At 42.8% G+C, this 27992-nt stretch overlaps 1 protein-coding gene across 3 annotated transcripts; it reads left to right on the top strand.

The window, feature by feature from the left end:
- zgc:65895 (uncharacterized protein LOC393546 homolog) lies at nt 1-27549 on the top strand. 3 transcript variants are annotated; one of them, XM_039792867.1, is made up of 3 exons: nt 1-2803; nt 23782-23833; nt 26763-27549. In XM_039792867.1, the coding sequence occupies exons 1-3, from the start codon at nt 759-761 to the stop codon at nt 27024-27026; spliced, it is 2361 nt and encodes a 786-aa protein (XP_039648801.1). In that variant the 5' UTR covers nt 1-758; the 3' UTR covers nt 27027-27549. The 3 variants fall into 3 exon arrangements, with proteins under 3 accessions (XP_039648801.1, XP_039648802.1, XP_039648803.1); XM_039792868.1 differs by lacking the exon at nt 1-2803 and adding an exon at nt 18612-18783; XM_039792869.1 differs by lacking the exon at nt 1-2803 and adding an exon at nt 23053-23378.
- Nucleotides 27550-27992: the final 443 nt, after the last annotated feature.

Here is a 27992-nt window from a genome sequence, read left to right as displayed (position 1 = left end):
TGCATTCCTCCTCCCTCCTTTGAGACGAGACTGACAGCCCGTTAGCTGCTGCTGCTCACCGGCAATGATACAGCAAACACGGACTCTGAAAGACACACCGAGATGGACTTAGCGAGCACTTTTTACCACTACAAAGACGGATATTATTTAGACATCGTTGTCTATTAAGTTTATTTTTCGCCAGGATCATTTTTGTTTCGGGGAAAAAGGAGACTCGACGTGCAAGAGAGGACGTTGACGCGACGACTGAATTCCTGCGACATACACCGGCCAGCTAGAAGCTTTCACGTTCACTTTGAAGACCACCTGAGTAAACCTAAACTATTCCGGGCTGGACTTATTTTAGTGTGTTTAATTGTGACACTAATATCTTCAAAATAATCTTAGTAAGTAGTGAAGAGACAAGTTGTGGAAGAGCGTGTCTAATCGCTACTGGCGACCCAACACAGCTTGAAGCTAACCGACGGCTAGCTGGATTTCACATTCTTTGTTTTATTTATTTACTTAATTGAATACAGTGTTGATGTCTCTCTGAAGTTGGATTAATACTTGTGTTAAGAAGAGTAACACCGCTTATGAGCTAGCTAGCGTTTCGACAACGTAACGACAGCCCGGATCGCTTAGCTTGATTTTTAAAGGACATAAATCACCTGACTTATGGCTCGTTAGTATCGCGGTACTGCAGCTGACCCAGCTAGAAGGTAGAGCCAGCAGCCGTCAGCCACTTCTTGGCCTTTTGCAACTCATCGAAGGTAAATATGCACCACCAGGACTTTACTGGGGACCCGTCTGGGACCGGGAGTAGGAAAACGACTCACCACTACAGGAGAGGTAGCAGCGGCGCGCCTGCCTCCTCCGCAGCCGGTGGCAGTGGAGTCAACACGGCTGACGACAATCCCACCCAGGCTGGATCCAGTTCTCCCGGACTCCACCACCAGCCGCTGTCCCAAGTGTCTGGCGCTCAGGTGAAGAAGAAGAGCGGCTTCCAGATAACAAGTGTCACATCAGCTCAGATCAATGTGAGCGGCAACAACAGTTTAGCAGATGACACCGAGAGCTATGACGATATGGATGAGTCACACACAGAAGACCTCTCCTCCTCTGATATGCTGGATGTTTCCGTGTCCAGGGCCACAGATACAGGTGTGCCGGAGAGAAGCTCTTCAGATGAGACCCTCAACAGTCTCCATGGGGTCGATACACCTGGAATTGTGTCACCCAACGAGCCCCTTCACCATCATTCCATCCCTCAGGGGTCTCAGCAGCACACCTCCATGGTAAATGGGACCATGCAGCATCATTATTATCCTCAGCAACACAGCCAGCCCCACCATCATCACCCTGATAGTTTGGGAGGAGTTGAACCCTCGTTGTCAGCTCTTCCCATTGCTCCCGTGGGTAGCTCCAGCCCGGCTTTGGCTTCCAAAGCCGGGCCTAGCCAGAGGCCACCGATGTTGGAGCCTGCAGGTGGAACAACCCAACCACTAGCCCCTACTGTTGGTGGGACAGCCACTGATCCACATCTACAAGGCAGTGTGAACGTTCCTAATGTGTCAGCTAACACTACTGCTGCTGCAGTTCCTCCTCCTGGGCCTGCAGGTTTTGACAACACTAGTGTGAGTGGACAAGTAGCTTCTGTCGGAGGAGGAACAGGACCGTCTGCTGCTGCCCCCAACACTCAAACCCAGCACACCCAAACTCAGACAGCTACTGGCTCTCGTTTTAGGGTGGTCAAACTAGACACTAACTCCGAGCCATACCGCAAAGGAAGATGGACGTGTACAGAGTATTATGAAAAGGAGGTTCCTCATCCAACGACATCTGAGGCACCAAAAGGCGTGGAGGTGGCTGTAGAGACGGAGGCTGGTAACGCCGGGATTAGTCAGCAGGGCGTACAGCCACCTCACACGCTTCAGCCGCCGAGTCAAGATTTCACTAGTCCACAAACCATGCAGAGCCCGCCACAGGGACTGGCACAAACCACTCCTGTGACCTATGTTTCACCCCAGGAGGTTGTTGGTGGGACCCACGTGCAGCACCCAGCGGCTCCTGTCACTGTCCCTTCTACAGCGACATCACAGGCTGGTGTAAATCCACCTCCCCCTGTAATACCCCAGCAGCTGCCCTATACTGTGGATCCCCACCAGGCTCAACCCCAAGGAGGTTACCAGTTCCATGGAGGGGTCATAGCCCCGGGAAGTGTCCGGCAGCCAGACTTTATCCAGCCTACTGCTCCCTTCCAGACCCAGGTCCAGCCTCCGCTGACGCATGTTACAACAGGAATCTCCGTAACGCCAGTTTCAGGGGTCATGGCACCGCCACCGATCAGCATTCCTCAGCAGCTGCCCCATCAAGGTTCGGTAGCCCCACCTGCCCAGGCAACCTTTGCTGGACAGCCACAGACCCTCCCAACTCAAGCTCACCCACAGCCACAAGTCCAGCCCCTCTCCACTGCTACAGTCCCAGTAGCGCCCACCCATGGGACCCCCTACATGCCTTTGAGTGCACTGCAAGCTGACCTCCAGCCTCTCCTCACCCTGGGTGCCACCTTCACCCAGGTCCCCGGAGGAGGGAGCTCCATAAGAACATCCCAGCTGGAGGATGCCCAGAAGCTCCTGCTCCAGCACCAAGGCCTGCTGGGTCTGCCCAGGCTAGGGGTCGCAGCAGGTGGAGAGGGGTCTGCACAGTCCAGTGGTGCTGCTGGAAGCCTGGCCCACATGGGCATGTCAGCTGAGGCCAGCGCCTTCATGGTCGCTGCTGCTGCAGGCCTCAGGACTCAGCATGCTGAAGGAGAGGAGGACAGGTAAGAATGCAAGGCCTGTGCTGCCAAAGCTGTTAATTCTAATGTAAACTATGTTTTGCAGGTGAAGATATTGTAGGTGAACCGTGTAGTTCAGGCTGCTTTTCATCGTAAAATACTTTCTATTGCGGTAATATTCAAAGGCAAAATGTGCAGTGAATCTTTTTTTTTTTTTTTTCTGAGTTTCATTCATTTCTAGAAGTCCAATGTCCCATTTGCTTGATCCCCTGTCCCCTGAGGTAGCTCTGCGTTCGTTCAAAAGACAGTAGTTGAAAAACCGCTCGCTGGACAAATAATAATAATAATAATAATAATAATAATAATAATAATATAATAATAAAATATCAGTGGCTGGAGTGGAGGCAGTGGAGTTGCTGAGTCACCGAGGGAGCTGGTGACTCAGCAGATGTTCTGCCCTGGCCGACCCCCTACCATCACACATCCACCTCCATTACTCTTTGTGTCAGTAAGGCTGCATTTTCTCTGTTGTACTGCCTCACACTATCCTTCCTTTCTTGTTTAGTATTTGCGTCTCCTTTTCCCCCCCTTTCTTTCTGTCTTTTATTAGACACTGTTGATTTGCACCAACCCAGGGTAACTGTGCAGTGGTTTATTTATGTGTACAATTACTCAATCCTAAGTTCCTGTTAGTTCCAGGTAGTTTCTATGTGGAGTCGATGCCCTAGAAAAGAAACCTCCCATGCCCCATTTGAAGATGCAGTGTTAGTCATTCAGAGGCTCTGCTGTAGATACTATAGAGGGCCTGATCAGGAGTTGTGTTGCATAAATCTCATAAACTCTCGCTGCAGAGAAATAGAGCACTGTTGTGGCAGCTGGTTTAACAGGAGTTTTCATGTTGTATGAGTACAACTATAATGCCTGCAGGTTATGGAGGTTGTTTGACTGAGTACTGTCAGTCTCAGCAAAGCACCCATAACTGAAATACAAAACATATTCCTGAATATAATGGCTTTTATTTAGCAGTTGGCAACAAATTAGCAAACTGTCTGAAAAAGGTCTCCCGACTGTTGCACATATACAGTACATCAGACTGGAAATGGAGAAAAATAAAAGACTTCTGAGTAGTTCCATGATTAAAACAACAGTTGCTGAGCGAACCGGTAAACATACTTCTAATTCAATTATCAGCACAGCAGGTCATTGGTGAGCTGGAGCTAACTGTTTATGTATTTTCAGCTGTTCAGACTGTGTCCGAACTCGAGGAGAGTGCAGCAACTGCTGGTTCAACGTTGTCGTAGTCATATTCAGCGGCAGACAGAGCAGGGCTGTATTCTGTGTGAGGGCTTTTGTCGGCAATTCATGGCACCCCATCATGACCGTGTGTGTCTTTTTGTATGGTCTCTGTAAAGTGTGTCTGCCCGTTTTCTTGTAATGAATCGGCCACTGTCCTTCAGACAGTGTTGTGTGTCATGTCATTCTGCGATCTGTCTCTGTCTCTTGATTTCCCTTTGTCACCCTCTCTTTCTTTCTTTCTTTCTCTCTGTCTCCTTTCCTTTTGCAGTTTTGTAGCGTTTTAGCTGTCCAAACTGTTCTCCTCTACCCTTTCCTTCTAGAAAACGAGTCCAGGGTTTTCCCTATCCTTTTTTATAAAGCTTATGCGCAGCACCCAAGCCGTTTTTTGGCACCACCTAAGCCAAATCAATGTGAGCATTAAAACCAAGTAATGACTTTTCTCAGATCTAATTATTGCAGTATAGTGATGACCAAAACCATGACGCATTCACACCGTATCAGTGTTTCCTTTTAGGATTTTTTTTTTTAGCAGTGGGGGCAGGTCCTAACACCCCCCCACCCCCATGAAACGGAACTGACACTTTGCTGCAACACAAACTAATATATTTATTCACCTCTATTCACACACACACAATGAGGCATATTTTCAATTGTGATTGAACTGTATTTTCTGAGTTAATATATAGGCCAACTTTGATCTTGACATTCTGTAGCAAATAACAATAAACCCACTATTAATTACATTATCTTAATGCAGTGTAACTACTTCAGCATGTATATAATGCACCTAAAATACAAAAATTCTCCGACATGCACTCTAACAATGCAGCCCTATTTCTGATACCGTGGGGGGCAGAAATGTTGCCGTGGGGGACCGCCACGGTCAAATCAACATAGAGGAAACACTGCGTATTCACTAATGAGAGTGAGCAACAGTGTGGATGAAAAGGTAAACAGTCAGTATCCTTATATGATCTCACAATGTCCAAGAACATCAACTCTGTCAGTAGTGACAGCACATAAGAAGGCCACCGCAGATGCATTATTGTTTTTTATTTTTTTTTTCTTCCATTTAAACAACCAGAGGCATACATGAATACATCAGATGGACAAATTATCACCATCTTTGAATGCTTTTGTCATTGACAGATTGTTTTATTTACAGTACAATATTTGGGTTAATCCTGCAACAAATGGTTCTTTTTATGACTGCTAATTTTGTCTAAAAAAAAACACGTCGGAAGAAATTTTTCCCAGAGTGCAAGGTGACGTCATCAAATAGTTTGTTTTGTCTGACCATCAGTCCTGAGAGATTAGAGAAACTGGCAGATAGTTTTGGGGGTTTTTTTTGCTTGAAAAACGACTTGAATGATTGATTTATGAAAATAGAAAGTAATTTGGGTGAACTCTAAACGACAGACTTGCACCTCTGACAGGAAGACAGTGACTCAACATGTTTTTTGACATCACTTTTTTTCTGTCTATAAGTTACTTAACAACAACTAGTTGGAGGATGATTGTTGTACACAGAGCACAAATCCACCGCGTTCATTCTCAATTTCAGTTGTGATAACTTGTTATCAGAGTCCAGTCTAACTCTTTAAAGGCACGTTGCAGTTGCCGTGACTTTGACAACTCCAGATCTAGCACAGCTGTGTGGTCGACTGGTGTCCTGCTGTAAAACAGGGATGTGAGGGTGTAGCTGTGCAGTGCAGGGTTATGCATGCATCACCTGCTTTACTGTCTTTCTATATCCGTCTCTGAGGTTGATGTCAGTGAGAGTGCCGTAAGGACAGCCATATTACCAATTTAAAGGGCTTTCATCAGGTCCTCTTTCCTCCCCCGGGTGGAATTTCAGCCTGCAGGTCGGTGCCGGTATAATGTGACTTTGGATCGCTGCCAGCAGGGCTTCACAGTAGAAGGAAAGCACTCGTGACTTTCATACACACACTTCTAGTATTCGATACACCTGTTGCCTGTGTGATATCCACACACCTTTTTTTTTTTTCTCTTCTCATTCCACCAACAACTACAGATAAATATGACTTTTCATACAGGTTTCGGAGAATGCATTTATTTGTTGCTTGCCACAGTTTGTAGCCTTGTAAACCGCAATAAGCCATGCATGCACTGTATGAAATAGTCCCCTTTTTTAAACTGAGTTATATTAGCTGTAGAAATGTTTCAACACTCAAGCAAAAAGTGTGACTCTACATGTTTTTTTTGATGCAGAAATAGTATAATAATATCACAAAGCTCTGCTTATGTGAGCACAGTCTACATCCTTCTTCTAGTACAGCATGCTTTGCCAATGAGCCTTACCAAAATAATCGGTATATTTAGTTTATTGAAAACTCTGGTTCAAGGCATTTTTTTTGAATAATTACCATGCCAAAGGAATTTATTTTTTTATTTCTCAGTTAGGACACTTTTTACCACAATAATCTGAAAAGATTCCCTTTGCCCAGGTGTTTAAATACTTGTGAACCATGTGCTTGGTTGTTGAAAACTACCATACTGTGGTATTTTGTATTTCCCAGCCAGCTAAATGTCAAACGATATATGAAGTGGCGTTGTACATTTAGTGAGTTTTGTGAGGGTAATGTATCTGTATGGACTGATCCTTTTGGAGCCATAAAAGTTAGAGGTGCAATCTTTCTTGATTATTTTCCCATTAAAAGTTGCCCACAGCAGTTTTATATTAGCAGCATTCTTTTTGAGTTTGAGTCCCAGTGATTTACTACTATTTGAATGAAGTATGCATGTGTGCAGCAGCAGTTAAGGGGCACTGAGGAGTCACGGGTTTATAGCTTGAATACAGAGTGAAGTGATAATATCATCCATCAGTTATGACCGCCTCTTAAACAGTCAACAGGTGTGCCAAAGGGGGACGTAAGAGATTGAAGAATCCTTTCTGTTTCATGAGGTTGTCAAAAAGAGCCTTGTTTCTAATAGACACAGAATACTTAAAGGTCCCATGGCATGAAAATTTTACTTTGAGTTTTTTTTAACCTTAATATGCGTTCCCCCAGCCTGCCTATGGTCCCCCAGTGGCTAGAAATGGTGATAGGTGTAAACCGAGCCCTGGGTATCCTGCTCTGTCTTTGAGAAAATGAAAGCTCAGATGGGCCGATCTGGAATCTTCTACTTATGAGGTCATAAGGAGCAAGGTTACCTCCCCTTTCTCTGCTTTGCCCGCCCAGAGAATTTGGCCCACCCATGAGAGAGAGACATCATGGCTTTCAAACGAGCAAAGTGGCAGTTGGTCAAGGCCACACCCCCACACCCTCCACCTTGCCCCCCTCGCCTCCTCAATAACTACAGACACAGAAATGGCACATCCTAAGGAAAGCTCATTGTGGGACTGTCTCTAGTGGCTGTAATTCTGCACCAAGGCTGAATTTCGGGAAAGAGACTTCAGATACAGTATTAGGGGACCACTAAGGTCTATATAAAAGAGACTTCAGATACAGTATTAGGGGACCACTAAGGTCTATATAAAAGAGACTTCAGATACAGTATTAGGGGACCACTAAGGTTTATATAAAAGCATCCAAAAAGCATCATGTCATGGGACCTTTTTATAAAAAATAAAATAAAATAAAATTAAATTTAAAATAGTGACAACAAGCTGTGTAATGTTCTGGAGATGCAGGCTTTACCTTCTGATTTTCTGATCTGTTTTAAAAGCGTTACTCATCTCATGACTTCCCAGCATCAATAGATGATCAGGCACAGATTAGAGCTATTTTTTCCCGTTCTTGCTGGTAAGATAAGTGTTGGTTAGAGCACGTACTAAAAGTAAGAAGAATAACATGTTGGTTTGTCATTTCCAGGCATAGACTTTAGCCATAAATATTATATTACCACATATTACGGGCGATTCAAAGATTTGGCTTCTTTAAGCTCTTTGTGTTTTAATGTCAGTACGTGACTGAAAGCTGTTCTGTTTTTATGTGGGCAACAGTCTCTGGTGGTCTTTCATACATTTTAGTGATAATATGCTGCCTGTCAAGCCCTGCAGTTATACCGGCTTTGACTCGTGATTTGTGTTTTGTTCATATTGACACACCTGGTTTTAACTGGCTCGCCATCCAAAAAACTGAGCTTTTACAAGGTATAGGGAGTCCCCGACGGCAAAGACCAAATATGGATCAATGCTTGGAGCTACAGTCAAATATTGTTGATGTTATGATGTATGATTTTAAGAAAATCCTAGCTTCTATAAGTGCCACGGTAAAGGATCCCCGGGGTTTCCAGGAGAAGCTGTAGACACTTTTTACTTGGCGTTAAGATTGTAAATGTAACCCAATACACTATTCTGAATCTCTTTAACTGAACAGTGAGTCATGCCTGACAACAAACATATTTGTGAACCACTGCTCTTGTGAACACACCCCAACATAAGAATGTTAGGTGTCCCATGTTAGTCTTTGTTTAAACACGCTTAAATGACTAATAAACGCAACCAAGACAAGAAAAAACTGGGACACCTCAGCTTATTTACATTTTAAAATCAAACTTTTAGACCTTGTAATCACGGTATACAAATCATAGAATGTTCCGTGATATTTTGTTTGTTTGGTTTATGTGCAAGTCTTTAATATGTTTCAAATATCTGCATTTGAAAGTAATTTCACAATATAAAAATGATGTGGTCCTAATTTAGCAATTCAGTATTTTTGTCAATTCTCTAATTTCTTTATCCAGCTACCTATAAAGCCCATAGATTTTTTATTTTTTTTATAAATGGGAATGAAATCATTTATAAAGGCAGTTGGGCTCGTTTTAAGGGGAAAAAAAACAAGTGATTTAAGTGATTGCACATGTGGAGTTGAACGTACCAGAAACATATATTTGTGTGTAAACCTATGACTGAAACTTTGCTGCATGATAAATCCTGAAATGTGTCTCATATTTCGTATTATTTTCTTTTAAAAAGCTCATATAAAGTATTTTAGTTAGTCTGTGTTAAAACCCCGGCTGACTTCTCTGCTGGCACATCTGCTGTTGTTTTTTTTTCTCTTCTTTTCTGACAGCAGCATGATACGCATAACTGTAAACCCCAGGTAGTTTAACTGAGGCAAGAAACAGATGTGTTCAGGGTTCAGAATTAGCACCATCCACCAGCCACATGCTGGTAATATGCAAATGGCTGGTAGATTTGCTTCACTTACCAGACAAAAAGAACCCAATGGTATGTTATTGATTGGCTGGTCAAATTTGAACATTCACTAGCCATTTGGCCGGGCGATGAAAAAGTAAATTTTGAACCTTGGTGATGTGCATATACGGAAACAACTCGGACTCTAATGTACTGTCATTGAGCAACCGGACAGCTTGCATTTGGCACATCACGCGTGTAGTATATAGTCCAGTTTCTAGGTTTTGCCTGCATGTGCGTGCACACCATTTGCAGCCTAATTTATTGCATTGTTATTCCTGTTTGGGGGATCTTTTTAAACTGAAAGTCGGACAGCAGCTTTGTGAAACAATAAGTCCAAAGGTGCTTCTTATTTCTTGGGGCGGGATCTCCTGGATTAAGGGTCAATAAATCCAACCTGAAGGTAGTTAATAAGTCAGTTGTCTGTTAATGAAATGTGACATCTAATCATGCTTCAGTAGAGACATTAACTTTACTGTCATTAGTCTCTCTCCCTCTCACGCTCTTTCTCTCACCTTGTTGTACTGCTGGTACCCCACAAGGTGGCAGTCTTGGTTCATAAATCCTCCCAGCCTGGTAAACCGTTGTTTATATAACCATAACATGCTTTGGGAAGCACTGACCTAAAATGTGCCTTACAGCTAAGTGGAAAGGTCTTTCCTGCACGCAATGTATGAATTACAGAAATGAGTGGTTGTAGATCTTCTCTGGGCTTCAGACTAACTTTTTTCACTAGGAGCACAGTGGCCCCCAACTGAAAACTTTAGGGGCACAACCAGAAAATGTAGGGGCACACACCGTAAATCAACATGCAAACCAAATATTCACATTTCTACTAATTTCCACAGTATTACTAATAAATACTTTGATAATAGATGCAGAAATTACAATGTGCTGTTTCAAATTCAGTGTCGCTTTTGAAGCTGCAACATATAAGGTAAACTGACATCCCCATCACTGTGATGACAGTAAATATTTCTTTTATTATTGTATTTGTATATTTTTTAGCCTGTTTTATTTTCATCATGACTGTTTTTAATTACTCTTTAATGTTTCATGTAAAGCACTTTGAATTGCCTTGTTGCTGAAAGTTGCTGTAGAAATAAAGTTGCCTTGCCTTACAACCATAAACGGTATATAAGAAGCTTACAACCTCAGCCTGTCAGTCACCAGGGCATAGAAACCACTGTTGTGCCTGCTCGTCTCCAAGGAAGTGTAACATCAACAGCACCGCGACCGCTTTCGGCTCGCCATTAATATCATATCGCAGCCAACGCTGTCTTTATGAAGTTATGAAAAACTGTAACCACACTTGAAACCACTTTATCGGCATTTCCGTGACTCACTGTGACTTCAACAAGTGTGTGTGTTTGTGTCAGAGCTCTGCTCTCTGTCACTTTTCAGAGAGGACAGATAAGCTTGCGCTTACGCCTCTCAGGTACCGAAATTTCAACATTTAACGTGTAAAAAAAAAAAAGGGGCAAATTTACTGGTCGCACATGTGCGACTGGATGTAAAATTCAGTTGCACACTCTCAAATTTTGGTCGCAAAATACGACCATTTGGTCGCAGTCTGGAGCCCTGGCTTCATATATTTGTATGTATGTGTGTACACTACTGGTCAAAAGTTTTAGAACACCCCAATTTTTCCAGGTTTTTATTGAAATTCATGCAGTTCAATGTCTTATTGTACTCTGAAATGAAAGAATAGAACAAATGAACAATTTAAGTTAAAAAAATAAATCATGCAATCAATTTATAAACCAAAATGTATTCAAAATGTTTGACTCCTCAAAGTAGCCCCCTTTGGCAGATATAACAGCTGAATACACTCGTGGCATTCTTTCTACAATGGAAATCAAATATTCTTCAGAAAGTTCTTCCCAACTCTGTTGCAGAAGTTCCCATAAATGTGTGGCACTTGTAGGTTGCTTTGCTTTCACTTTTCTGTCCAGTTCATCCCAAACCAGCTCAATGGGGTTTAAGTCTGGTGACTGTGCTGTTTTGCTAAGGTAGTTCTGGCATAGCTTGGACTTCTGTTTTGGGTCATTATCTTGCTATAGGATGAACCCCTGACCAACTAGGCGCATACCAGAGGGTACTGCATGGCGCTGCAAAATGCTGTGGTAGCCGTTTTGGTTCAGGGTGCCTTTCACTCTGTACCAATCACCGACCCTGGATCCAGCAAAACAGCCCCAGACCATCACGCTTCCTCCTCCATGTTTGACAGTTGATGTCACACACTGAGGAACCATCCTTTCGCCTACTCAACGGCGTACAAAAATCCTGCGTGATGAACCGAAGATTTCAAATTTTTATTCCATAGCAGCTTCTTCCAGTCTTCAGTAGTCCATTGATGACGTTTGTTGGCTCAGGCAAGCCTCTTTTTCTTATTCTGATGTCTTTCTTGCTGCAACTCGACCTATCAAACCTGCAGCTCGAAGTCTTCTCTTTCCAGTTATTACGACCACTATTAAGCTGTGCTTGAAGCTGTTGTCCTGTGAGCCGCCTATCACGCAAGCTGTTGACTCTCAGAAACTTGTCTTCTGATTCTGTTGTGGCTTTGGGTCTGCCAGACCTCTTCCTGTCAGAGTTTCCCCCAGTTGCCTTTTGATGGTGAAGAATACTGTACTCACTGACACCTTGACTTTCTTCGCAATTTCTCTGTAGGAAAGACCAACATTCTTAAATGTTATGATGGTCTGTCTCTCTTCCATTGTTAATTGCCTTTTTCCCGCCATTTTTATAGCAACAAACTACTTTCTGCAGTACAATACTGTTCATATAATGCTCACGAGGGTACGGTACCACAGTGTGTTCCAACGATACTTGTATACAAACGGAGGGGGTTGTAAGTAATCCAGACAAGTTGGAACACCTGTGGGAATTGGTAGCACCAACTTTCAAAGCTTGATCAACCTCCATTGCTCCATTGCCCCATTTCTTGTTCCCTGAAAAAGGCCTTTTTGTAAAATACTGAAATGTACCTTATTTTTAAGTTTTGGGTAACCTTACTTTTTTTTTTAACCTCAGGCAGTTCACCACTTACCTTTGTGCTATTCATTGGACTTGAACTGCTAAAATTTCAATAAAAAACAAAAAGAATTGGGGTGTTCTAAAACTTTTGACCGGTGTTGTGTGTGTGCGTATATGTGTGTGTGTGTGTGTGTGTGTGTGTGTGTATATATATATATATATATATATATATTTATTTATTTATTTATTTATTTATTTATTTATTTATTTAAATAAATAAATAAATAAATAAATAAATAAATAAATAAATAAATAAATAACACACACATGCGTTTTAATATCTGATAAGTGTGGTTAGTGGCTACAGAAGACCCTAACAGTACAGTGATTGATGGCATTTATCCTTTGGCAAGGTTTGTAACCCAGTAGGTGTGCTTATTTTAGGGATGGATTGATTACCATGGGCAGGGTTATATCAGCCTCTCTGAATGTGTCTATGAATGAGACTATTTGGACCTTTTTATATGTCCTGTTGCAAAAGTGTATACAGCGGAATTTATCAGTGTCTAGTTTTGAATACACACAAAATGTACAGGTATTATTATGTGGATCAATTTGATCTACGGCTCTCCCATTATGTTACAGTCAACTTGTACTTACATTATGAGGCTGTTTGTGCATCACATGCACGCTTTTGTTCAGACATAATGTTGAGATGACATTGTGTGGACATTGTTTTCAGGCTCTGCCGTCGTTTCTGAAGGTGCATCTTGGATGTGTGTGTGTGTGTGTGTGTGTGTGTGTGTGTGTGTGTGTGTGTGTGTGTGTGTGTGTGTGTGTGTGTGTGTGTGTGTGTGTGTGTGTGTGTGTGTGTGTGAAGATCTTAATGCAGCTAGATCAGAACATCACCCGGCTCTGACCGGTTCATTTTTTTTTTTTAGTTTGAGATGGTGGGGGCATAGGTGGATTTAGAGCCTGGGGTGCAGAGCCAAGTAGAGACTGGTGTCACGTTTGCTCGCCTTGTGCCTTTCATGCAGAGCTGCAGATTCTTGAGTAGAGAATGTAAAATGTGTCCATGCATGCATGTCTGTCTGCATTTCTCAGCAGGAGCGTGTTTATGAGTTCAGGATGATTTATTGTGTGCGTGCGTGTGTGTGTGCGTGTGTGAGAACTGATAGGTGCCTACAGGAGAGAGGTTTTTAAATGCTGTTTTTTTTTCCCCTTCAGGTATTTTGTCAAGGAGGGAGATGTGTGATATTTCACGTCCTATAATTGAACCTGTTGTGGCAAAACACCTGAATGTTTCCAGCTGAGCTTACTGCAAGAGGAGGGTACTATATACTCCCTGAGCCATTAAATTACAGTTGCGCTCAATGTAATTTCACATAATTAACATAATGCTTAGGATAATGCTCATCCAACACTTATACATAATGCTTAGACAAGCCATGCTTGTTGTTTAGGAGTTCAAAAATGACAACAACAAAAACAAATGGAAAAAAAATCGTAGACTTAAAAGTATCTGGTGTATCCTGCTTGGTCCTGGGAGACTAGCTGGATATTAATCTAATGTGGTGTTTTTTTTTTTTGTTGTCAGAGATTAAGTTCAGTAAAGAGCCCATTAAACAGAAAGGCAATGTGTCCTGCTCAAGGGCACTTTATACGGGGCGCCTTGGTAGCTCTCCTGGTTGAGCGGTGGGTTCGGTTTTGACCTGCAGCCCTTTGCTGCGTGTCGTCCCCCTTTCCTCTCTATAGCTGTCCTATCAATTAAAGGCAAAAAAAAAAAAAAAGTATTCATCAGTTTTCTCTCACGGAAGCCCTTTCCTTTCTTTTGTTTATCTTTTGAGGGGGAAATGTCAAACTCATCCACTGTAACATGGCTCTACCACCTGCCAAGGAAAAACATAAATCTCTCTCCCCCCCGAAAGTGACACTTCATGGTAAAAAGAAACAATAATATTCCGCGTAAAGGCCGTTTGGATTGTTTTGTGTCAGAGCCTCAACCCTTCCTACTGTGAAAACACATTCCGATCACTGCACGAAGCCTGTACACTGCAGAGAGCCTGGAACAAAGTTTCTCAACCGCTGCTGAGAAGATCCTCACTGTTAATGCACATGACAGTAACTCTGTTTACATTGACATCGAGCCCTTATACCTCACAGCAGTAACACTGTGCAGATCCTTGTGACTGGGGGTGGGCAGCACAACTTCCCGTGACGTTTTAATGTTGTCGGTGTATCGTGAGGTTGTGTAATATTTACAGATTATAATCCCAATTTTACGTGTGAAATTTGTCACACAGAACCAAAAGTTGTTTTGAACACCGAAATGGAAGCAGGAGGAGAATATCTGTATTGATTTTAGCCAGATTGTGTGTAATCCTTCAAATTGCTGGTATTTGTGCCAATTCAAAACCCAAGCATGGTGTCTTCTCAGTGTGTTTCCTTTTGTGTGCTTGTGGGTGCATACATGCCAGAGACGAAATGAAAAGCTACTGATTCATTGGGCATCAGTAGACTTAATCGTCAATTATTTCGATATTCATATTTATTGTTCTCTAATACAGCGGCTACATTGTGGGGATATGCTGCTTTTTAGTTTTATTTAATAGCAAACTGAATATCTTTTGGACTGTAACAACCAAGCAATTTGTCAGCTTCACCTTTTAGACTTTGGGAAGTCTTTCATGCATGATGGCATCTTTTTGACATTTTTATATCACACATTCCTTCCTAAAAGACAAAAACTCTCTCTGTCATTTTTACCTCCATTTAAAAATGTGTCTCAACTTCATAGTGGGTGAGGAATGTGTGACAGTGTCCAAAGTTCACACCCCATCCATCCATCCATCAGAAGAACAAGGCATGTCTGCAGTGTCACTAACGTGGTAGAGATGTTGGCGCTCAGTCTCCTTTCTTTCTTCCCGGTCTCTCTCTTCAGTCTCTTCCGTGGCCCATATGGCACAGAGGTCTGTTATGTAAGGCATTGCGTGCATTGCAGAGACCGATTCACTTACGCTCGACAGAGCTGCTGCCCTGAAGCTCTGTGATGCCATGAGAGCTGGTCTAGTTTTGGGGTGTTCCTGCTCTTTGTTTTGTCTGTTTGTGCAAAGATCAAAGGAGATTATCCCCAGTTGTTTTTTTTTTGTATTGCTACCTTCGCACGCTTTCCCTATTCATGAATTATACCTTGAAAATGGAAAAATGATTGCATACTGCAGATACAAAGTTGGTCATGTAATTTTCCCTTTTTTCTTTTCATCAAATCTTGTTCATCTGTTGTTTTTTGGATTTCTAAATTTGGAAGAGATAAACACACTGTGTGTGTGTGTGTGTGTGTGTGCGCGTGTGCGTGTGCGTGTGTGCGTGTGCACGCAGCGGGGTTGATCTTGCTGCCGGCCTTGGTTCTCCTCTGTGTAAAATGCCAGTGTTCAAAAGCCTCTGAAACCGGATCCTGCCAGTTTGCAAACATAGCCTCGCACATAAACAGGACGCACACGCCAGCTGATGTCTCCTCACTGCTTAAGGACAAGTGGGTGGGAGAATCACAGAGCACACACAGAGGTGGGAGAATCACAGAGCGGCATACAAACCAATGGGGGAAAAAAAGAGGGATCATGCATGAGAGAAGCAGGGAAACATTAATTTGAGGATGGATATAAAAAGTGAACCCAGTATTACTGGTGGTTTTTGTGGAGATTACTTTTATGTTGTCCTGTTTCCTGTGTTCCAAGTCACTTCCCTAATTGCTTCATAATGGCCTCTGTTATAACTTACAGTTGTGGCAGAGTTGGATCATTTTCAAGACCACACACTGCAGCCAGAGTGATGGCCCAGCTCTGCTTTCACTCAAAACAGCACAATAAAGTAAGGCGGAAGCGTTACTTCCACTCGGCTGGAGACTTTTGTGCGAGAGAATGTGGATAAAGGAAGGATTGGGGTAGAATGGGGAGATGCCTTCAAGTGTATACAGCAAATACACAAGAAGGCATTTAGGTTTCTGTTGGCACTATTGATTTTACACTTTTCTGGAACACTGGAGCTTAAATATATCTTCTCCTCTGCCTTCTTTTACTCTCAGCTCATCTTAAAAAAATGTTCTATATTATGAGGATACAGTCATATACTCTCAAGATATTTCTGAATTTACGTGTAAGCCTTCTCAGTTTAGCTGCCTGATGTTTTGTTTTTTTATGACTCCTCATATCTCAAAAACTGAAAAATATGGCCTGAGGTTTCACTGTTCAGCTTGTGTAATATACAGAAACGCCCACAAAGTACAAAATTGAGAGCCTAAAACTACAAGGATTTGGATTTAAAGATAGGTGTCACTTATGTCACATATATAGTTCACTCCTTGTTTTGCAATGAACGTTTATAGTTTAACCATGTGGGCAACGCATGCACCATCTGTTCTTTTTATTTTTTTATTACGTCACATCGTCTGCTGCCACACTGTGGCTACACATCTGCCCTTATGTAAGCTCCACAGGGTGTGGCGAAGAAGGACATCACCACACTTTTATTTTATTTTCAGAGCTCCTTAAAATCATGTAGCTGGTAACCTTTTTTGGGGGGGGGGCGGGTTTAATATGGCTGTGGTTGTCTTGACTAGAAAGCATTTTGTGATGTGTGAAGATGCTTTTTTGAAGAGCTTTGCCTGTTAATTGTTTTTATTCACAGTTAGGCAAGATCAAGACCTCATTACCTGACTAATAAAATCAAATTGGCCTGGCCAATAAGGACGATTTTAATTTGGCATTGTAGTGACTTAAACAAAGTATTATTACATTATCACTACTTTTCCTTATAGCCTATTTGTTTCCTAAGTCTCCCATGTGTAGTATAAGTATACATTAAGCTTTAACATAGTGGTTAGGTAATATATGGGTCAGCCTTTTGCACACGCCCGCATACACAAGCTTTAGATGGCCGTGGATACATAATGAATGAAAGCACCCCGTCTGTGATGAAGGTCTCTCACCATTGGCTGAGCTGAGTCTGTTGCACCATCAGCGATTGGCTGAATGTCAACTGCCTCCACATCAACGAACGCTTCCCTCAGCCTTTTGTTCCAAGTGGGGCGTGCGTACACTGACCCCAAACCTGCAAGTGCATAATGTATAGAGATATACAGTATAAGAAGAGCTTTGTCTTCAAATTACAAATAAACTTAAGAAAAACAAATTGCCGCTAATCAATAATGGTAGTTTTGAATCTCCCGTTCCTTTTTTTATAAAAAAACAACAACAAAAAAACAACCTCAATGCACTTGTTTTCTAGCCCTCAACTGTTTTTTGGATTAGTGACACACACAGTGGAGGGAAGAAAGGAATATGTGACCTTCACCTAATGAGGTTAACAATTTCACTGCAGGCGTTGAGCCTCAATCCCACCAACAAACTCACTCTTCGCGCCCCTCGGCGCCATTTTGTGGTCCACACAACTGCGCACCATCTTCAATTAGGGTTGCCTCTTCCCTTTGTTCTCTACAGTTCCTCTACTCAACACTTTTTTTTTTTTTTTTCTTCACGGCTGAGATACAGTGTTGATTCTTTTAGTTTTTGTACCCTGCATCAGCTCTTTGCCTGATCTACCGTCTAGATCGCCATCTTGTTGTTGTCGTGATTGCCTTTTTTTTTTTCAGACTGTAACGCGTGCCTGTGTGGGAGCCTTTTTCCACTGCTAACATGGAGCTATACACGCGAGCCTTGCTCCAGTGGAGACCCATACTGTGAGTGTGTATCCATTCAATGTCAGTGTCCATTCACTGATGTGGAGTGACAAGACTGCTGAAGGGATGGTTGGTACACCATACACATTCTCCTTGAGATACCTTAAGGAGGGGCACAAGTGTGAGGAAATGTGTGGGATGCAGGAGGTGGATGTTTGTTGTTATATTCACGGCATTTAAGGGCAAACGAACTCACTCTTCACTAGAAACTGCTACAAGGAGGTTTAGAGTATAGGGTACCACTCCTGCGTCCATCACAGAGAGGATGCTGCAGGAAACAAACACGAAAGGAGTTGGAGGTTGCAAACCGAAGGGAGTGGCTTGCAGGAGGCTGTTGGCGTGCTAGCGGGGTGTGTGGTCAAAAGTAGCTCATCCCATTGGACGGATCACCCTAATCTCTACTGGCAGTTTATATAACAGAAGGGGAGGTGACATGACTCCTTATGCGGTGACATCACACCCCACCCACTAATTCCCCCTTACCATGCACCCAATCGGCTGAGAGTCTATGTGTGATTCAGGCTTAGTAAGAGGGCAATCAGGAGGACTTGTACACACACTCACATCCCCATCCTCTATTGTTGGTCAGGCTCCCCTATGTGAATCTCCCACAGCTAAAGCTAAGCAGGTCAGGAGATTGGAGGAGGTGTGGTGGTGGTGGTGGTGGTGGCGGCGTTTGTTTTGGGGTGTTTTCAGTGGGCCGTGTGGCGGGGGCCCTCTGCTTGGTCGGAGAGTGTGTTTTAGCCTGAGAGCGTCAATGAGAGAGAAGGGGCTGGCTGGGGCAGGAGGAGCGCAGGGCAGGGACGCCATGGCGTCAAAGCTGCTCTTCTGGGAGCTGGCCAAGCATCTGAAGAGGTAACGATGGCTGTAGTGTTGTCACATTGTCCTGCGGGGTCGGCGCTTGTGTAGCGGGGGGGGGGTCAGGTCCACTGCAGCAGCCTAGGGATTAAACTAAGGGCTTTGTGTTGATGTATCTGTCTGAATGTTGTTGTGGCGTTCAGTTCGATGATTTTTTTCTTCTTCTATCCATTGTTGAAGGAGAAAAATGCCAGTAGGGCCTGCAGTTATCAAAGCATTTATCCAGGGAAACTTAACACCTGCAGTTTTCAAATCTATCTTGGCACTTGCGTGTGGTTCCTCTACCTGCAGCAAGGAATCGAGGCACATCACCTCAGCATGTGCATACGCAGTGCTCCGCAGCCCTGAAGGGCTATAGATGTGTTTGAGGACACAATGTTCTCGCTTCTGCGCACGCATGTTACATCTGACTGCGCGCGAGTGTGAAAGGCAAGGCTGGTTAATGTACACGTGGTCCTGGACAGATCCAGCATTAAGACTTTGTCTTGTCTGCTTTCAGTTTAATTTTATTTATTTTTTCCTCCTTCCTCAACTGCCACAGATCAGCATTGTGTTTCAGATTCTCATTTGATCCAGTCAGCCTGTACTTGCTTTGCTTTCCTCAGTTTTCACGCCACTAATAGACTCCCATCTCCCAAACCCAATGAACAAATATGAAATCAGCTTGTCCAACATTCAAATATTTTTTTTTTTTTTTTTTTTTTGCACCCAACAACCAGTTTCTCTAGAGAGTTATAATATTCGTCTCCAACATTGTTTTTTTTTGGCACAAGCACATATGAATAGGGTCTCTACAACAGTGCATACATGTGACCATGATCCTTTTTGGAAGGACAAAGAAGAAGTCACTACAAACATTATTTTCCAGTTTTCTAAAAATCACTCAATCCCGTCAGAGATCCCTTGACTGTTGACCCCTTAAAATAGAAAGATATGAGCAGGCTGAGGGGTTTGTCATCTCCTAAGCCTAAGCATCTCTCTCTCTCTCCCATGTTGACACACTTCCACTTACTCAAATGAATGTTCCAGCCAGAGATTTAACACGACTAACGTAAGCACCTTAGGTGTTTGAAAGGAGCTCCTGACGTGTAGTCAAAGATCTTAATAAAGATCTTTGACTACAATAAAGCTTGAAGCTTTATTGAAGCCGTTACATGGGTGCAGTCAAAGTCGATGAAAGGGAATAATGAGCAGTTAGAGATCAGTTAGCTCACACTAATTCAATTCAAATGTGTCCGTGTGGTCAGGAGTGTGAAAAGAAAACCACACCCTGACAGTTTTTAGTTTCAGTTTGTTTGCTCTAAATGCACTTCCTTTTTCTTTGTGTGCTGCGTGAGGAATTTAGACCCATGATTAAATCAAAAAGAATTGATTGAGTCTGCCCTTGTGTAATTCAAGTGGCATGTGCTTCATTAATGTTTAACCCTTGTGTTGTCTTCGGGTCAAATTTGACCCGTTTTTTCAAAATGTCTATATCAGAAATATGGGTTTCTTTTTAACTACCTAATTTGGATGATTCTGTACATCGCGCTTCGCAAGTACAACAAAAGATGGGATCTCTACTTTCATTGACTTTTGGGTTGAAATTGAAAAAAAGTGTCGATAAAAGGTCAGAAAAAGTGTCGATTTTCAGGACGACAAGTACACGGTCGAATGGAAGACAACACAAGGGATAATACAACGGGTGCAGCGACTAGTCAAAGGTCCTGCAATTCTTTTATATTAATTACTATATATAATTATATTAATTAAATACTAATTTAAATTGAAATGACTCCAACGATAATATTCCTGATTATTCAATTACTCTTTTGAAAAATGTCCATCACAAGTTCCCAGAGTCTTCAGATCACTTGTTAGGCCCGACCAACAGTCCCAAACTCAAGGATTTTAGGTTTAATATTCTAGAACAGGAGCGTCAAACTCTATTTCACTAAAGGGCCATACTGGAAAATGAGAATCCCATCAAGGATCAGACATGTAGAGTTTATTGACATGCTTTTATAAAGTCAAAAGAATCAAATATCTTTTACTGTATTGTCTTAAATAGCTTTCTCACTTACAGTTTGGTCCACATAAAACCCTAAAACAGTCAGGAAAAAATGTTCCCTAGCCATGATGGAGTTTAGTCAAGCAAACAATCATTACATTTTTAAAAGGCTACCCGACTCCAACCCTCTTCACAGGTTGGAATATGCAAACTCTCTGGGTCTGTGTGAATTTATGAGTCTCGAAGGCAAATCTTCCAAATTCTGCTTTGAATTTCACGTAATTACGGTCTGAAAAACTGTTTCCCATCGTTTTGGTTTGGCGCACAACAAAGCGGGCCATCATTTATTGTGAATCTAGAGGGGCCGGGTTTGGAAATCCACCAAATATTCACGTTTGAGACACTGGAACCAATACATTATTATTATTTTTTTTTTTTTTGGCTTTCAATTATGTTCCGTCTAGTGCTGAAAAGATTAGCCGTTAATGAATTAGTTGACGGACAGAAAATCAGTCTTCACATTTTGATAATCAATTAACCGTTACAGCGATTTCTCAGTGAATTTTTTTTGTTACATATTGCTGTTTTGTAAACTTCATATTTTTTGGGGTTTTATACTGTTTGTCTTGTGATGGGCTTTTTAAATTACTGCCTGACATTTTATAGCCTGAACACTTGTTAAAACTAAACGTTAGTTGCAATAGTTCCCTCTTCTTCTTACTTTTATTGTTCCCATTTCATGTTATTAAACTATACTGCTGTAGCAAACTTACAAATTAGTTATCATTTGTTTATACCAAAACATTAACTGTGGTTGCCTCAGAATCTGAGGATGCATTAATAGAAAATTATATTAGTTAACAAAAATATACTTTTTTTTTTTTTTTGTTGTTGCTCAAGTAGACTTAACTAGGGCTGCAACTGACTGTTTTTGTCATTAGCGATTAATCCTTTTTAAATCAATTGATCATTCATGCAAAAATGTCAGAAAATTGTAAAAAAAAAAAAATGGACATCACATTTTCCCAGAGTCCAAGGTGATGTCTTCAAATGGCTTATTTTGTCAGACCCACAGTCCCAAACCCCAAATATATTCCATTTGCAATGACATAAAGAGAGAGAGGGGCAACGTATCCTCACATCTGAGTGGCTGAAACCAACCCAGTATTTGTTTGGTAAATGACTGACAAGTCATTCATTGTCAAATGGTTGGCCAGTCATTTTCTGTCGATTTGAATCAGGGATTCGGCTCTATCACACATCACAGACATGCAAAATAAAAAAAACTCCTAAATAATTTGTCATAGAGCCTAATACAGAAAAGAGGGGCGGTTCCGTTTTATGGTTAAGAACAGGCTCTTCCCATTTTACACATTCAAACTGATCTAAAGGACGTAGTAGGAGCACGCCACTCCACAGACTTTCAGTGTGTAAATGCTTATTTACTCTCAGAGATGGGGACATTACTGAGGCCACAGGGTCAGCTCGTGGGCAATTGATTATGTTTACTTATCGTGTGTGTGTGTGTGTGTGTGTGTGTGTGTGTGTGTGTGTGTGTGTGTGTGTGTGTGTGTGTGTGTGTGTGTGTGTGTGTGTGTGTGTGTGTGTGTGTGTGTGTGTGTGTGTGTGTGTGTGTGTGTGTGTGTGTGTGTGTGTGCTTTAACTGCTTTGTGGGGTCAAAATACTGGACCCCACAAGTTTAAAGGGCTGATTGAGGGTTAAGACTTGGTTGTAGGATTAGGGATATAATTAGGTTAGGGTTAGGGTAAGGGGTTAAGGTTAGGCATTTAGTTGTGATGGTTAAGGTTAGGGTAAAGGGCTAGGGAATGCATTATGTCAATGACTGATCCCCACAAAGATAGTGCCACAAAACTGTGTGTGTGTGTGTGTGTGTGTGTGTCGATAGGTGGAGACATTGTTTCAGTCAAAGTTTTCCCATCACCTGCAGTCCACATTGAAGCATGAAACAAACAACCCATTAATATCGCAGTTTGAGACGAGACAAAAACAGCAAAGCGCTAAATGTCCGCTGATAAACGTGCTGTGCTTGTCCTGTTTTAAGTCGAGGCAGTCCCCTCTTTCATTTCGTGGGTGGATTGCGGTGTTTTATAGAGGACGGTGCAGCAGGTAGCGCGATGTTGCATAAATCATTACCATGAGCGACCTCTCCTCCAATCCGGGGCGCCGCGGCACCATTTCCTCCCACGCATTATGTTAATGAGCTCACTTCTCCGCCAATCGCGCGGCTGCTGGCGCTGTTTTTCCCTGCATGCATTAATCCAGAGAGAGGGAGCCGCGGGTGCGCGGAGCTGCAGTCTTTTGTGTGCTCTGTCCCGGCTGCGAGCTCCACGGTCGCCCCGGAGAGCAGACCCCGTCATCCTGTCCTCAATAATGCGCTATTTTTTCTACTTTTATACCACTGGACTTCCAGTTTGCACAGCCGAAGAATCGCCTTCGGGGGTTTTAATGGGCAGGATAGCATGAACTCCCAATGTTATACGGTGGCGATGGATCTTGGCGTTTGTCATCTGAGGAATTTCTCGATATCGTTTCTGTCCTCCGTGCTCGGAAAGGAGAGTGCATCAGTCGGCCTCGACAATAGGTAACGTTAATGTCACCACCGGGCTTTTTCGACGCATTCTCTCACTCATCTTATTTGCGACGTGGGCTCGATTCAAAGCGAGGCTCCGTGCATGAAATGTTGGCTCATTGATTCTCCGCCATCAAAGTCAAAGCCTGCCTTCCCGACCTCCCGTTTGCTTTATTGCAGACGCTAAATTGAGATTTCCTCTGAATTAATATCAAGTTTGTTTTGCAAATGACAGCTTCATAATGTGATACCTCGGGCTTTTTTTTTTTTTTTTTTTTTTTTTTATTTGTGTTTTGTCAGCATAATCTCGCAAATGGCAGTCTATGCTATTAAACCCTCGATGGACGACAGTTTCAAATTCAACCTGCAGTATTCACATCAACATCAATTTTTTTTTCTTCTTTCCCCTTTTCAGCTCTTCCGGTGCAAGTGTGGTGGCCATCGACAACAAGATTGAACAAGCAATGGTAAGCATCTGAAAACCCACTCCTATTACACGCACTGTTTGTAAATAGGCCCATGTTACGTAACGTTAAGCCAAAGCAAGGACGTGGACAACTGTTTGCTTTTATTTTGTCATGTTTTGATTGCCTGTTAAATGATATTCGTAAGATGTTATGTTTTTATATAGAGGTTAAAGAATGAATGAATGAATGAATGAATGAATGAATGAATTAGAGAAGCATGGTTGTGCGTAAAAAACAAACAAATAATAATTTTCCCGCTTATATGCACCTGCTTGTTTATTAATTAGAGGCAACAGGAGTTTCCTGCACTGTGACCATTTTAGACCGATGACCTCAGGCTTGCTGGCAACTTGATGTTGGCCAGGCTAAGGTTCACACGCTATCCCCTCTCGCTCTCTTTCTCATGCGTAAACATCTAGTCCCTCGCCCTCTACCGTCCCGTGTTGCTAGGCAAGCAGCAGCCTCCCTGCCGCCCGCGGCTCAATATAAATAACTCAGCCGGTGATTGGCTCCTCCCACCCCGGTGCAGGAACATTTTGTTCCCTCGCTGCGTGCCGTGGGTAGGGAGGAGGAGGAGGAAGAGGAGCGGGTCCAGAGGAGGGATGCTCAGCTTAATAAACGCAGATCCTCCTTCAGCAGCCTGGCACAGCACACAGCTCGAGCATCATCACGGGAATGCACTATACAATGCCTTGTTTTCCTCCTGTCAGTTCTGCAAAAATTTGCCTTTTAACTGTGTGTGTGCGTGCGCGCGCGCGGCTGTGTGTAGATTACATAAAAGCATGGACGAGCCAAGACACATAACACACATTTTATTAAAAAAAAATTTAAGTCAAGAAGTATGTGTGAATCGTGGAGTTCGTGATGGGTCTGCAACTATTTTTTTGTTACCGATATAATCTGGTGACTATTTCTCTATTAATTGATTCTCATTTAATCTATAAAAATGTCCAAAAAAGTGCCAATTACAAGTCTTTAAAGACGACGTTTTCAAATTGCTTGTTTTGTCCAAACAGTCCAAAGCCTGGTGATATAAAACACATCCTCATGTTTGAGAAACGGGAACCCCATTGTGTTTTAATATGAATAATCGATTATCGAAACAGTAGCCATTCATTCGTTGTTGATTGACACGTTTTGTCAATGAAGTGACTTATGATTTAGCCTTTTTTTTTTTTATGTAAAAAGCAAAAACTAAACTAAAAGTGAATAAATGTCCATCCCAATTCCCCAGAACCTGAAGTGACCCCTTCAAATGACTTGTCTGACCAGCAGTCCAAAACCCCCCAAAATATAAAATTTACATATGAGAGAAAAGCAGTAAAAGATCACTTCTGGAGATGCTGGAACCTAGTCCGGCTATCACCAGACCAAGCTCAATCTTTTAAGACTGAACATTAGTCTGGGGAGTCTGCTCTGTATTCTCTACTGCACAAGGGGCGGGATCAACTGGCATAGGTCAAATGACTGTACACAATTTGATAGTCCTTCAACCAATCAGACCAACGATCCAGGCGACGTAGCAGAGACAGCGGCATCAACGAGTCGCTGCGCTTCGGTGGCCGCCTTGTTTGAATGTAAACAAAAAGCTGCTTGGTCGCTTCTCTATCGTCATCGTGTTAAACCCGCCGATAGCGCGCCAGGTGGATGAGCCAGTTTGTGATTGGTCCCCGCTAAATTGTAACGCAAGCAGGATAGAATAATGCACAGGTTTCCAGCCTGAGCCGCTGGGCGAAATCAAATCGCCGGCAGATCGGGCTGGGTTTCCCCAGTCTAGCTGGAACCAGCAAACATTTGCAATTTGGCTTGAAAAATGACAGAAACCATCAGTTCAGATCTTTGACCCACGAAAAGGATTATTTGTTTTTTTTTGCAGCAAGGCGGCATAAAAACACATTGAAACTTGAAACATACCACTTATCGAAATGTTTGGGGCGGCTGTGGCTCATTGTGGTAGAGCGGTCACCTACCCAACCGGAAGGTCGGTGGTACGGTCCCTGGCCCTGCAGTCCCATGTCGAAGTGTCCTTGGGCAAGACACGGAACCCCAAGTTGTTCCCGATGCTGCGCCACCGGAGTGTTAACGTGTGTGTGTGTTTTTATCTGACTAGCAGGTGGCACCTTGTACGGCAGCCATGGCCGTCGGTGTATGAATGTGTGTGAATGGTGAATGGTTCCTGGACTATATAAAAGCACTTTGAGGAGTTGTTAAGACAAGAAAAGCGCCATATAAATACAGTCCAGTCCGTTTGCAGATAAATCGCCTAACTAATCATTTCGTTGGATAATAGTCTTAGTTCCAGTGTGGTTTGACTTGACCCTTGTGTTGTCTTCCCATAAACCATCAACTTTTGGCACTTTTTCTGATGTTTTTTTTTTCACTTTTTTTTTTTAATTCATGGCCAATAAACCTAATCTTTATGACATTATACAAAAACAATTACATTTCAAGCTTTTTTTCAGCGCTTTTTGTCGTTTCTTCTGAGGTTTTTGTCACTTTTTTTTTCAACTTTTTCCAAATTATGAATTATTTTGACTAATAGTTAAGATCAGAGGAATGTGAATGGATAATTACAGACATGCCAAAGTTTAGTCAGGATACTGTCTTGAAACCATTTAAAACAATTTTGTTTAAATGCCATAAAATTGAATAAAACAACCAAAATTCTATGAAAGTAATCATTCATGTTACCTGAAGAACATCCATGTCATTTTTAGGCAATTTGGTTGAAAGAAACCCAAGTTCCTGATATAAGAATTTTTGAAAACCGGTCAAATTTGACCCGTGGAAAACACAAGGGTTAAAAATGTAAGCATATGGCATTTTTGTATATGTTTTGTTGTGTAACAAGGAGTTCATAGCCTCAAACTCAAACGGAAATGGAAATTACACAGCTAACCAAATCTCTCTTCTTCCCTCCGTCCCTCAGGACCTGGTGAAGAGCCACCTCATGTACGCCGTGCGCGAGGAGGTGGAGGTGTTGAAGGAGCAGATTAAAGAGCTGATCGAGCGCAACACTCAGCTGGAGCAGGAGAACAACCTGCTCAAGAACCTGGCCAGCCCCGAGCAAATGGCTCAGTTTCAGGCACAGACAGAAACTGGCGGCTCCCCGAATGGCGCTGCCCAGCCTCCGGTCGCGGCCGGAACCACACCGGTCCTCCCTTCCACACAGAGCTCCGGCACATCTGCGTAACACAGAAACGGCACACTGGAGAACCCCCCCCCCCCAGAGGATGAGAAATAGGGGGAATGGAAGGAAGAAGAAAAGGAGGAGATAGAAGTTTTGCCATACTGTGAACTGACTCTAACATCAACACACATGCCACCGTCTCAAGGAGGGCACACGTCCGCTGAACCGGAGGACAATTTTTGTTGTTGTTGCACATTTAGTTGAACTGAAAGACTTTGCAATTGCACGGTGTGTGTGTGTGCGTGTGTGTGTGTGCGTGCGTGCGTGTGTGTGTGTGTCTGCTTTTATTACCTGCCTCAGACCATCGTCGTCTTCAATATAGTGTCGATGAGCGGAATGACAGAGCTGACAGGAACCTGACAGTCCGCTGCCATTGGTCAGAGCCACCAGCGGAGGAAGGAGCTAACGCAGGGTCCGGCCAATCGAGTGGGAGTATGCTGCACGCTCTTGTCAGTGCTGTCGAATCCCTTGCTGTGTGACCTGTGGAAATTGTGCCATCATCTTTGGCCCCCCCCCCCCCCACACACACCCACACCTCAACCCAGCACTGTCCATCTGCACACACTTCAGTTTTGTTTGACATTTGATTTTTATTTTTTTTATTTTTGTTGTGCTGCGTTCCATGCACTTTCAGACGATATTAACAGTGGACGAACTACTAAGATGTGTACGACTCATCTGGAATGGCAGTCAGACGGCCCAGCTAACGTTTTTCTTTATCCGAAGACGATGGTAACGTCTTCTTGATTTTCCGGGTTGAGCGTGGCGGGGGGTTGTAAAGGATTACGAGATATATATATTAGCTGTGCCTCATTGTTCGCTTCGAGAACACCGTTCTCTTCAAGGTTCACATTGCCCCCTCAACGCACTCTCTTCCCTGGTCTTGGATGGAGCATTCGACATTAATGCAGGGAATCAAGGTTTTTGTACGAAAGGTTTGTTCGTTTCAATGTTTCCGCTCTTGTTGAT

Source organism: Perca fluviatilis, chromosome 24 (genome assembly GCF_010015445.1).
Source record: "Perca fluviatilis chromosome 24, GENO_Pfluv_1.0, whole genome shotgun sequence".
NCBI classification, from domain to species: domain Eukaryota; kingdom Metazoa; phylum Chordata; class Actinopteri; order Perciformes; family Percidae; genus Perca; species Perca fluviatilis.
Note: the sequence above shows the minus strand (reverse complement) of the source record. Positions and strands in the feature narration are given on the sequence as shown.

Coding starts and splice junctions, on each gene's coding strand:
- zgc:65895 (XM_039792867.1), top strand. CDS start 759: ATGCACCACCAGGACTTTACTGGGGACCCGTCTGGGACCGGGAGTAGG. Junction 2,804..23,781: donor GCTGAAGGAGAGGAGGACAG/GTAAGAATGCAA, acceptor TCCCCTTTTCAG/CTCTTCCGGTGCAAGTGTGG. Junction 23,834..26,762: donor ACAAGATTGAACAAGCAATG/GTAAGCATCTGA, acceptor TCCGTCCCTCAG/GACCTGGTGAAGAGCCACCT.